Here is a 13,628-nt window from a genome sequence, read left to right on the forward strand (position 1 = left end):
TAAATGAAGTGGGTCTCATCACACACACACACACACACACACACACAGAGCCTCTAAATGAAGTGGGTCTCATCACACACACACACACACACACACAAACAGCCTCTAGCTAGCAGCTAGTTTCACCAGTGAGTGGAAAAGTGATTAATGTCACTGGCAGGCCAGAAAGGAAATTAAAGGTTCCAAATTACCTCTTTTTGCAAATAAGGGAGGGACTGCTTTGGAATAATGGGAAATAAAATAACCAGTGATTAGAGAGAGGTAAGTGTTGATCTTGCTAGTGCCCTGCATAATTTTAGAGATGAGTTCTGCCTGGTCTTGAATCCTTGGGCAAGGTTCTCAAATACGAAAAATAAGAGCTTTGCATTCAGATTTCGCTCCTTGTCTGCACAATGTCTATACTGTATATTTCTTCTTGGCACTGAAACTGAAAAAGGCTGACACTCCATTCGAAATTGGGTTGCATACGTCCTCTAGTATTTCTCCAGTGATGAAAATCGTCTAGTAAGTATGGATCTGGCACTTTTGGTTTCCCTTTTATCTTGAGTGAAACAGATCTTGAATCTCAGTTTCGCTAGGCTGTTTGCAAATGTCATATATCTTACTTATCAAAATGGAGATTGGGAATTCAACATGAAAGACCAAATAATAGTGCTCCCAATGCAGCTTACAGTCTCGGCACAGCTCAAGTGAGGTCAAGAGATGGAGCTTCAAAAGATTATTTCATTAATCCAACAAATATTTATCAGCTATTCTGTGGCATTCTTTTCAGCACTGAACATAGAACCATGAAAAAAACCCGCAAAACAAAAATCCTTGCTTCCACTGAGAAGACACCCTAGCTGGGGGATATCACTGAAATATATACAGAATGTGTGAAACAAAAGTGATCACAGTCTGGAGTGATCACTTTTGGCCAAATTATCGATATTATTGGCCATTTGCTACCTTAAAGTTTTCAGAGGTTCTTAACTTGGAGACCATGGGTCCAAAGGGCATCAAGAGGGAGCCTAATTGGGGGGTGTCTATGACCCCTTTGAAATTAATGCAAATTTCTAAGTCTGAATGCACATTTTTTCCCGAAGAAGATAGCCTTTATGCAACTCTCAAAGGGATCTCTGACTCCGAAAAGGTTAAGAATCACTCAGGATGATATGAAGATCAATTTGTCTAAATCTGCATTCATAATGTCCTCAGAACTACACCAGTATCATCTTGAGAATAATGGTCTCTGTGTCATTCATAGGCAAAGGCTCATCAGAATATGACTAGATCAATCAAGCCTGCCACGGAAACTTTCATTCCCCTGACTGTGGGGCTCTGAGTGATCTGGAATAGGGAAATGCAGTGGCAAGTCCTTCCTGACTTGTTTTAGTGTATGTAGCTAGAACCGAAGGCAGTCCTTGAACAGGAAATACCAGTGGACCAAGATCCACTTCCCTCAAGATAAAAGAAGAGGAAAACCAAAAGTGCCAGATCTGCACTTACTACATCATTTTCATCACTAGAGAATATTAGAGAATATATTCAATCAAGAACATGAAAAAAAAAATCATCCTTAAACAGCTACCTTTTTAACCATTCTTCAAGGGCACTTCCTGAGAATGTATTAAATCATCAGCCACACCAACCAACATGTTTTAAGACAGCTTCAACTCCTGTATCAGTTCCTGGATGCCAATAAAATGAACCTCAAGAAATTTACACTCTGATCACCAAGAGATAGGAGTTATAATGTTAATTAAATTTTAAAAGGGGTTAGGAAAAGCTGGGAATCTCTGTAGTTCCAATTCACCAACACTAAGTTCTCTTGTCATGTATCCCCTCTCTGTTGAACATTGTCATTTACATAACACACATATGCCTATCAACATTCAGTGCTCCAAAATCCAGATTAAGATTTGAGACATTCCTGGGAAACCTTACAAAACAGCCAAATTGCTTGATAGTGTTTCCAATTTATACATTTGGTTTTTATGAGTCAGTGAGGGCTGCCACCACCACGATAAATCAATCCACTCTTTCTCCATCTCTCCAGATTAAGAAGGCTGTTTTGCCTCCTCAAAGGATCAACTGATTTCACCATAAAATAATCTGATGAAGAGTTCACTCAACAAATACTTATTTACTCAACAAACAACTGATAATCTAGACAAAGCCACATATCTCTCAACCTTTGAGTGGAGAAGCACTTCTTTTTTTTTTTTAAAGATTTTATTTATCTTTTTGAGAGAGGGAGAGAGAGAGATTACGAGCAGGGGAGAAGGGGAGAGGGAGAAGCAGACTCCCCACTGAGCAGGGAGCCCAATGCGGGATTCGATCCCAGGACCCTGGGATCACGACCCGAGCTGAAGGCAGACGCCCAACCGACTGAGCCACCCAGGGGCCCCTGGAGAAGCCCTTCTAATCACTAGAACAGGAAGTTCAATTCCCCATCTCTCTCCTGCAGGCTCAAGCACTGGCTTGGCTAGCACTCTGCAGCCACATGCAGCTGATGAGAGGTTGGAGTCCTGATTCCCACAAGAGAAGGCAGGAAAAAACACTGAGGGGAAGAGCATGGCACAGACAGACTTGGGTTTGAATCCTGGTTCAGTCACTTGCCATTTATGTGACCTTAGAACAGTCACTTATCCTTCCAGCTTCTGTTTTCTTCATCCATAAAAAATAAGTATCTACATCCTAGGGTTAAAGAAATAATGTCTATAAAGTGCTTAGCACAGTGCCTGGTGCAAAGCAGACATTCAGTTAATGTTGGCTGCTTTATGATGAAGGGCAGGTGCGGTACTGTCAATGAGAAAACATGAAAGAACAAGAGTTTTAAAAAATATAAAAACCAACAAAACACAGAAGAGAAATTCTTCTCAACTTAGCGAAGATGTGGTAAGTGCCTACTTAGTGCAAGGGTGCTGTGCTAGGTGATGGATCAGAAAGAAGTGTCATCACACAGATTATAACTCAACATGAAAGAAGAGATGCAAAATCACTATAACAGGTTTACTACACAGAGAAATTAATGAGGGGCTAAAGGAGCATGGAGAGTGGAAAGATGACTTCTGGCTGGGGAGGCAATGGGTTCTTCATTTTTTTATTCGAAAATGTACTGAGTGCATACCATATACCAAAGCTGAAAAAAAAATGGTGAAAAATGGGTCCCCATCCTCAACCAAGTAACTTACAGTCCAGTAGAATAAGCACATTTACTAAGGCTTACCCATGAGTCAGGTTCTGAGGCAGCATAGGACACTGCCCCCAAAGAGCTCACCGAGGCAGGAGACAGCTATCTGGACACAAGAGAGTGTGATGCGTGAAATGACATGCATCCAAGTGAAGGGGCACCTGCTGGGGAATGCCATGAGAAAGACATGGCTGCCGACTGACCCATGAGCTGGACCGGGCCACACAGAGGCTCTTCAGCCCCTCCTCCCATCCTTGGAATGTGGGTTCCACTTGCCTTTCCCACTCCCAGAGGCTGCTCTAAGGACATGGCCTTGAAATGGTGATGTGTTGAAAACACCTGCACAGTATACATGACTGAGCCCAGTTAGGGCCTCTTTATAAACTTCTAAGATTTGGCAGCAGGTGTGGGGATCCATTCATCTTGTTGCTGCCCAAGACATGCCTCGTATGTAGGTTCCCTTTGGTAGTATTTTTTTTTTTAAGATTTTATTTATTTATTTGACAGAGAGAGAGCACAAGTAGGCAGACCGGCAGGCAGACAGAGAGAGGGAGAAGTAGGCTCTCTCCACTGAGCAGGGAGCCCAATGCGGGGCTCAATCCCAGGGCCCTGGGATCATGACCTGAGCCGAAGGCAGACGCTTAACCAACTGAGCCACCCAGGCACCCCCACCCCCGCCTTTGCTAGTATTAAAACTGCCACCTACCAACACTGAGTGGCCTGCCTCTTTCTCTGGTGTCTGCCTGCTTTCTGAGTATAGGGGCCACTTTCAGATTACACCAGGAAAGCTCCCCAGAGGGTTGAGAACCAAACAGCATCTACGTTGAGCCTGGATGGATGCATAAAGTTAGACATGGTGACAGGGGAACATTTCCCATGAGAAGATAGCAAAAACTAAGGTGTGGAGACCAACAAATTCTGGGTGAGTGCACAAAAACATGTGTGATGGGAGAGGCCAGACTAGAGAAGTAGACTGGAGCCAGATTCTAAATAAAGGATTTGAATAACATTTAATAGCTTGGGCTTCACATTGTAGATAACAAAAAGCCCCCTCGAGATTCTTGAGCAAAGAAGTCTTATCACCAGACTTGTGATTCAAAAAGATTCCTTTACAGCAAAGACTAAGGTGGACAGGAGACCGTTGGAGGTAACTGTAGCTGTCCAATTGAGATAGTTAAGGCCTTAAGCAGGACAGTCGATGTGAAAGTGAAACAGGGAAAATATATTTGAGATATTAGGGAGTCAGAATCAACCAGACTTGGCAACTGCCTGGATGTAGAGAGAATGAAGAAGCAAACAGAGACAATGATAAATCAAACGCTCCATACCTAAATCCCGAGGAGAACTGCAGTGTCACCAATACCAAGAGATAAAAGGGAGACGAACAAATAGGTTTTAGATGTCTTAAATATTTTTTTGAATATTTTCAAAATATGTTTAAGATGCGTTGCGTATTTTGGATGCTGATAATACAGTTAGGTGGAAATGTCTGACCATTGGAAGTCTGGACTTAGCACTCAACAAAGAGGTTCACACTAAAGATGCGTACGTGAAAGAAATCCACAGAATAGTACCAGATGGAGCTATGGGAAGAGAACAAGTACCCAAGGGGAAACTGTGTGTTGAAAAAACAGTTGTGTTGCGCTCTGACTTCAGAGCTATGCTGGAGGAGAGCTATGAAGAATGGGAAGAAGCGGAAGCCCAGACATCATCCCACTGTCTTTAATCGGGGAGAGCCTATTGTTGCCAGTTTGATATATTTGAGGTCTATATGCCAGTGGCTTTTAAAAAATGTTGCAAATGGGGCGCCTGGGTGGCTCAGTTGGTTAAGCGACTGCCTTCGGCTCAGGTCATGATCCTGGAGTCCCGGGATCGAGTCCCGCATCGGGCTCCCTGCTCGGCAGGGAGTCTGCTTCTCCCTCTGACCCTCCCCCCTCTCATGTGCTCTCTCTCTCTCGTTCTCTCTGTCTCAAATAAATAAATAAATAAAATCTTTAAAAAAAAAAAATGTTGCAAATGGAATCTAGTCTTCAGGGGAAAGAGGAGGATGAGCTCCCAGGGGAATTGCTAAAGGGTTGAAGAAGCTAAGAAAAGTTTTTCAGGTAGGAGGTGGTCAATAATAGTGCCACATGCTGAGGGAGAATGAGGATTAAAAATAGGTGACTGAAGTTGGCAATTCCAAGGTCACTGGCAACCTCTAAGAGAAAGGTGGACAAAATGGTAAGAGAGAAGGTCAGACTACAAGGGTAACTGTGGAGGGGACAGGGTCAGGGGCACTGGGGCAGCAAGGGCATAATGTTACTTTAAAGTTTGGCAGTACAGGGAAGACAAGAATTTGAGGGGGTGGTAGGGTGAAAGGTTATTTTAGAACGAGAGACCATACGGTAGGCACTAAGGAACTAAGGAACATGGGGGGCTGAAAGCCTTGAGAGACAGAGAAGAGCTAGGAAATTAGATAGAATCAGCTGGGGTGAGGCCCCAGAGCCAGGAGGCACAGGGATCAAGGAGGAGAATTAGTCTCAATACTAAAATTACCCCATTTTACAGAGAAGGAAATCAAGGCACAGGGAGGTTAAGTAACTTCTCCAAGGTCTCACTGACTTAAGAACTACTGTTTTTTCCATTTATCCGTTTCTGTTTCTAGAAATGGGAAAGAGTAATATATATGATACAAAGAAGTGTAACTTTTTCTACCCAGAAAGAATATAGGACCAAAGGAGCTAGACTTGGAAAACCGCCACCAAATCAGAACATAAATGTACAACAGTTCAAATGTGTCTGGGCATGCTAAGGAGGCAGGAGGAGAGTTCCCAAACATCCAAGCATGGGATAAGCTGGGTGCCATCCGCCTCAGTTCTGGAGAACATTCGTCATCATTTCAGAAATTCAGCTCCCTCTCTGCCAGTTTCACCTTCAAAGTGGAAATTCTGAAAGTAAGACTCACTCAAGGTCCGCCTTGGCAGCTTCTGAAGCAGAAGAAATGATAGAGAATTCCTCCATATATGAATGAGTGAGAGGAATGAGCAGCTGGTGGAAACCAAACATTCTACACGTGAGCATATACCCTTCTCTAGAACTGCTCTAGAGAAGTACCAGGGTAAGGAGCAAAAAATGAAAGAAATGGAATGGTTTTCTTTTCCACTCTCCATCTATATGAAAAATGTGAGAAGCAGAAAGTGTCTCCTCCCTCCTATGTATCTGTCAGCACATTTCCAGGAGGCCTGGCCACATCCCGGGCACTGGCTGGCTGGGGGAAAGAGACTGACACAGCACATTCGTCCGCCTCGGAGCCCTCGCCTGGGTGGTCTGCTGTTATTCCTTTGATTAAACTCCCAGGCTGGAAGAGCTGGAGCTGCTCCTAATGATAGCTGGGTCCTGAAATCTCACACTCGCCCGCACAGAGAGGGCCGATGCTCCCTGTGAGTCGCGGCCTCCCACTCCTCACCACAGAGCTGGGCTCCTTGGCCACATTCTTCTGCTCACTAACAACAGTAACCACAAAGGGCAATGTCTGTGCAGAGGGCTGCAGTGGTAACGCACACCTCTCCCGGCACCGAGACAGTGAGACTGAAGCTCGACTCCAGCGCCCTGTCAGCTACCACAGCACGAAAGATGCTCCCAGAAAACCCTGCTTTCAGGGATGCACACGCTGACTTCCAAAGAACCCCCTCCCCAAAGGACAGCCAGCCTCTCGTGTGCCAAGGGGAAACTAAATTTGACCTGCTCTCTGCTCAGCTTTGTAGGGTACTTGTTGAATAACCCCCACTAAGAACATGTATCTCTTTCAAGCATTATTCCGAGCGTCTGCATGCCGGCACGAACACTGCTGAAGTCGCTATTGTGGCCCCTCTGTGTGGCAAGGAAAGTTTGATGTTCTCGTGTTTTGTAGGCCATAAAGAAAATTAAATCGTAACAGAAGTAGTGAAAGTCATCACAGGCTAAATGAGGTTCTGTTCTTAGCCATGCAAATCCATAACAATTTAGCCTCTAATGTAAATTCTGGGTACCTCCAAGTTTTACTGTAATGTTTTGGGGTTGTCAGAGTACTTTGCTTCTTTACTTCTGGCTAGCTCCCTGTGCATCTTCACGAGTGAGCAGGAAGGAAACGGGGTGACACTGCCTCACCCTCCAACCCACCCTCCTCCAGCTACCTGAGTGACCAAGCTAAAAGGCAAAGCCAAGTGCATCTCTCAGCCCCCCCCCCCGCCCCCCCGTCATCTATGAGATGAAGATGAGTTCCTTCACAGAGAAAGCTTTCCTTAAACAGCCTATGTCTTCTCTTCCAGCTTCCATCCTAGCTGCTCTCTGCTGATTCCCTATCCTCCAATACCACTAACCAGCCTACTGTTTCCTTACACACATACAGGCTAGCTGTTATCCTGGAACCTGCTCTCACCCTTCTCCTGCCATCCACTTGCCTACATTTCAGATTTAGTTTCGATAGAATCTCTTCCAAGAAGGCTGCTCTGGCCTTCTCACTCCCATACACAGGCTGGGTTAGGTATTACCCCTTTTGATACTTCTGTTATTCCCTAGAAATATCTCTTTCGTGCATATTCCATGCTAGTACTATCATGTGTTTATGTGGCTGTCACCCTTACCAGACTGTGAGTTATTTCATGCCAAGGACTATGTCTTATATCATCCCCATGGCTTAGTACCAAAGCCTGGAACATTCCTAAGAGCTTAATAAAATGTTTTTGAATGAATAAATTAAAAAAACACATTTGAATTAAAAGTTTTAGGAAAAATGCCACTAAAAGCTTTAATGGGGTAAGCAGTTGAAATTATAGACAAAATAAAATGATTTTTCAAAAACGGACCCAAGGATTTCAATTTTTTATACTCATCTTCCAAAACACAAATCATTAAAAAATCTGTGTTCCTTATGTAGTGGCAGGTCTCTTAACACCTTACCCGGAAAAGCAATGTAAAGATACATCAGAGTTTATGGGATATAATGAAAGCAATACTGGGAGGAAAATTCGTAGCTTTAAATCCAGTGACAAGAGAGAATGAAAGTAAGTATCCCACTTAAGAGACTGGGAGGAAACAAAATAAAGCTAGCAAAAGCAGAAGGAAGGGAATTAGTAAAGACAAAACAAAACAACCAATCAGAAACATTAAAACAATAGAATGAATAAATTTGGGCGCCTGGGTGGCTCAGTTGGTTAAGCGACTGCCTTTGGCTCGGGTCATGATCCCGGAGTCCTGGGATCGAGTCCCACATCGGGCTCCCTGCTCAGCAGGGAGTCTGCTTCTCCCCCTGACCCACCCCACTCTCATGCTCTATCTCATTCTCTCTCTCAAATAAATAAATAAAATCTTTAAAAAAAAAAAGAAAGAATAAATTTATCCAGAACTATCTTACTAAAAAAAGGGAAGCAGGGGAAGGAAACATTAACCCTACTGGATTTAAAAGGAAGGAAGGAAGGAAGGACGGACGGGCAGACACAAACACAAAATAGGAATTGGAAGTCAGGAAATAATCACAGGTATGAGGAATTAAAAAGCATTTGAAGTAATTACTGAACACAAAGCTGCTTTTGATGAAGCTGCCTTGAAAGTTTCACGGCCCAAGTTGAGAGAGAAGGGCAGAGCTGCCCCCACTTTGAGTCTGCTCCCCCACTAGCAAACACATGGGCCAGAGCACATATGAAGCCATTGTAACAGGTTATTATTTACTAGAAGAAGAATAAAAGAATTTTCCAAATTCCAAATTGATGAATTACTTGCTCTGAGGGGAAGGAGCCAGATAACATACAATTGAACTTTTCAATAACCAAGTTCATTTTGGTTAACACTGTATTTTCCCTAAAAACTACTTTTTCAAATCAAATTAGAAATAATTTCTTACTGAAAGCCTTTTATGGCTGAAACACCAATATTTTCCAAATATATGGCATTTAGACTTTACAAAGTAGTTTTTGCATACTATCGTCAGGAGCCTACTGTATTTACCCCATCAACAAACAAAAACCCTGAGGTTGAAAGTTGAGTGAACTGTCCGAGATCACACAGCTGGTCCGTGGTGGCGGAAGACAGATCTACAGATGGCTAGTCCAGCTCACTTTCCATCACCCCACCCTGCTTATTACATACCACAGCCCCTCCCTCAGTACTGTACCGAGCACCAGCCACCCTTTTACCAGACTCTAAAAGTTAAGACTGACATCTAACGGCAAGTTCAGATCCCTACGTACAGGAGTCTGATGGACTTTTAATTCTCTGGCACTGAAGTTCTCCTTCAACAAGAAAGATGGACTGAAGGAAATGACTTTCCCATTAGGATACAATCACCCTGGAGTCCCACAGGATCAGAATCTTGTCATTTTGCAAGCTTTGCAGCTTACCAAATGACAGAAGCTGAAAATACGTAAACACTAACATTGGCTATGTTTTTTACTATGACTGCAAAGAAAATTTCCTAATGTCTTGGTGCTTCTAGCTGCTCATTTATAAGCTAGAAACATACACTCTTGTCAGCGACCCAGTGAAAAACGGGTAGCGGATCACTGGCCCTCTCCCTTCTTCACAACCACTTCACATTTCAAAATTCCTTCCTATTCTACCATGGTCATGACATTCTAGTACCTTCTTCCTATCACTCTATCTGTAAAATTTAACTCGCCCACCCCCCTCAAGTCTCAAAACTGCCCTTGCAAGATATTTTGCTTCCTATTTCAAATCAGGCATCCTCATCTCCCTTCAAACGATTAGGGCTTTGAAAAAGAAAATTCATTACAGCCTCACACACTGGGATGAGGCTGAAGTAAAGTTAAAGCTTACTTTTAATTTTGGTTCTAAATTTTATACAGAGAAGCAGGGCACCACCAGGGAGCAGTGTGTTGCCTATTTTTAACACGTGCTAGAAGTAATTTTCAGCTTCACTTTTTTCTAGACTTGATTATCATTACAGAGTTGCGCTAATTAAGACTCTGACGCACCAGAGATATAGCAAAATGTAACTGTGGAGTTAAATTATAATAATTTCTTTGGGGGACTTCAATGCCATTTTGCATAAAGGAAAGGGAGAAGATACGGCTTCTACTTCTAGTTAAATACCATGGGGATGATCGGCAAGGAGGGCAAAAACAATCCCAAAGTTCTTGTGAAAGTTTCATATAACTTCATTGTGTTGTAAGCTTGTTATTATATCTATAACTTAAGGTCAAAGTTGTGGTATCTATTTCCATCTATCCAGCTTCCCGAATAACCTTGACTATATCACTTCTTTCAGCCTCAGTTTCCCCCATCTGTAAAATGGGGAGAATGACATGTGTTGACTAAAGGTGTATTGAAATGCTTTACTAGTCAGTAGCCATAAAATGTCCTGAGAGCAAGAGATGAAAGGTGTATAGTTAAAAAAAAAAAAAAGTAAAAGGTAACGTTATGGCATTCTGGTAAAAAGATTTCTAAGACGAACTCACTGGAAAATTTTACCAAAGAAAGAAGTTATTTTTAAAGATCCTTTAAAAGTCTATTTGACAGCTGAATGTTCAAGTCTGTTTATCCATGAAATAAATATATCAGAGTTAGTAGCGACTTAACTTTGGAATACCTGTAACAGAAGTTTATTTTCTTTAAAGACCAAGAGGAACACTCTCATTCTTTAGCTCATACCAACTAATACTCCTTCAACAAGCATCAGCATACAGGAAATGAGCAGAGGCAGGGAAGGACAGATGACCCTGTCCTTAAGATCCTCGGGACCAAAGAGCTCTTTGGTCCCGCAACTGTCCGTACCTGCTGGGTGAGGAGACTGATGTGAGTAGATGGGGAATACTGCCTGGCTGCCTGCTTCTCAGCCAGCCGCTGGAGCTCGGCCGTGACCATGCTTGGGTTATACCGTCTGCTGTACGGAGAACCATCTTCTCCCTCTCTTTGTGGTTTAGCCATTCCCGAGTGTAGCTTGTTCGGATGGCATGAACCTGCTAAAAAAAAGAGAAAAGTTTTTACCCACTTAGGAAAAAAAATCCTGAAAAACTTAGGGTGATGACAGAGAAATCTCAGCCAACAGATACTTTACTGAATCCCAGGGATCTTTGACAACTTGTTACAAGCATTTATTAACATGTTTTTGTTTACTATGAAAGCTTCACGCACACAAAAATTTCATCATATGCAGTGGGTAACAACCACTCGTAGAATTTACTAATTTTAATGAATAAAAAAGTATAGTTTTAAAACTTATTATAATTCTTGTTTTTCTTGTAATCAGACTTTACTTGTCAGTAGCCTATGGCATCTACTGTCAAATAAGCCACAATCCGTCTTACCAAGTTCAAAAGGGAAAACAGATAAAAGCAAAACAGTCTAATTAGAAAAACAGCAATAATCTTATATTGATGAAATGACTCATTTTCCTTTCAGATTTAAATGTTCTTCTTCCAACTGTAATATCGGAGAGTTTTTGAGCACTGAAATTATTTAATATAAAATCAAGGTTCATATTTTTTCTATGTGGGAAGTCATACATCTCACTGAAAAAAAAATTTAAAACCCAGAAAATACTATGTTTCCTTTCTGTCTTATTAATGCTTATATAACTGTGATCATTTGGTATATACAATCTGGTGATACTGCTTTAAAAAATCTGTAACTCTTTCATGTTTATTGTGAGATACATAGAAAATTTTATAACAGGTAAGTTATAAATAATACTATAATGAACCAGTGAACTTACTACCCAAATCAAAACCACATTACCAATTAATATGCATCAACTATGTGCTCCTCTTGAGACATCCCGTATTTCCCCTTATCATTCATTCCCTTCCTTTTTAAAAATATCTTCAATAATGTGTTTGTGTGGGTACGCATGAACAAAATACTAGATAACTTTGCTTGGTTTTGAGCTCTACAAAAGTGGTATCTTACTGTAGTAGGTTCCTGAGATTTGTTCTTGTCATTCAATACCATACTTTCAAGATTCATCCTTGCTAAGCATAGCTTAAAATGCATTAATTTATCCGCTGCTTGGTATTCCATTTTGCAAATACACTACAAATTATTTTTCTCTTCCCCCATCAATGGATATTTTAGTTATTTCAAGCTTATTGCTATTATAAACAGTGCAGCCGTGAACACTCTTGAATATCTCCTGGTGCACATGTGCAAGAACCTCTCTTGTGTATAAGCCTAAGAATGGGATTGTTGAATTATAGAGTATGGTAAATCTTCAAATTTACGTGATAATACCAAAGTGGCATTTTTTTACACTCCCACATGCAAAATATGAGAGTTCCTGCTGATCGACATCACCGACACTTAGTGTTGTCAAGTATCTTAATTTTTCTCACTAGTTCTAAGGGGGTAAAAATCTCATTGTAGTCTCCATTTACATCCACTGCTTAATCATGATGCTGAGCATGTGTTACCTCTTTTCTGATAGCACTGATCATTTTTCTATTAGGTTTTTTCTTATTGATTTATGGCAGTTTTGCTTTTGTGTGTCACTGGCTCCATACCATGCGATCTTAAAGATAATCTTGTTTATTTTATCCTAGAAGTTTTTATTAAAGATTTATTTATCTTAGAGAGAAAGAAAGCGTGTGTGCACGCACCCAAGCACGGCGGACAGGGGAGGGAGAGAATCTCACATAGACTCCCTGCTGAGTGCAGAGCCCCATGTGGGGCTCAATATCATGACCTGGGCCTAAATCAAGAGTCAGATGCTTAACTAACTGAGCCAACCAGATGCCCCTATTTTATCCTAGAAGTTTTAAGTTTTGCATCTGAAATTAATTTTATACATAGTGTAAGTCAGTGACCTCGTTTCATTTTTTTTCTCTGTATTATTAACTGATCGTCCCAGTACTATGTATTGAGAAACCCCTCCTTTCCCACTATGCACAATGCCATCTTGGATATGTATCAAGGTTCCATCTATCTGTGTGTCTCTAACTTCCTGTTTTTTTCCATTGGTCCATTTGTCTATAACAAATACTACACTGTCTCAGTTATCGTATCATATCTTTTTTTTTTGTTCCTCCACTTTATTTTTATTCTTTCGTAGGTTCTCACTATTCTTGGCCATTTAGAATGGGCTTGTCAAGTGTAACAACAGACCTATTGAGGTTCTGGTTGGAATTGTATTGAATCTAGGGATCAGTGTGATGAGAACTGAAACATTTAGGACACTGACTCTTTCCATCCATGCATATAAGCTATTTAATCTATTTTATTTAGGTTTTCTCTAATGTCCCTCAAAAAGCCTTATAAAATTTCCTTTCTTTCCTAAATTTATCCCTAAATTTTATTCCTAGATTTATTTTTTTCTTGGTGGTGACTGTTACACAACAATGTGAATGTACGTAGTGCAACTAAACTGTAAACTTAAAAACATAATAAAAAAAGAAATTAAGTATACTTAAAAGAAATATAAAAAAAACTTAAAAATAGTTAAAATGGTAAATTTCATATATATTTAACCACACTACAAAAAATTGCT

The 13,628-nt window shown here is 41.2% G+C and overlaps 1 protein-coding gene across 1 annotated transcript in view; it reads right to left on the minus strand.

The window, feature by feature from the left end:
• The window catches only part of TTLL5 (tubulin tyrosine ligase like 5), a 274,932-nt gene that overhangs the window by 143,403 nt on the left and 117,901 nt on the right, over positions 1-13,628 (minus strand). Inside the window, 1 exon segment of the mRNA XM_021679581.1 lies at positions 10,922-11,106. Coding sequence (XP_021535256.1) covers positions 10,922-11,106 — 185 coding nt within the window.

The sequence above is a fragment of the Neomonachus schauinslandi genome, chromosome 9, assembly GCF_002201575.2.
Source record: "Neomonachus schauinslandi chromosome 9, ASM220157v2, whole genome shotgun sequence".
Taxonomy (NCBI): Eukaryota; Metazoa; Chordata; class Mammalia; order Carnivora; family Phocidae; genus Neomonachus; species Neomonachus schauinslandi.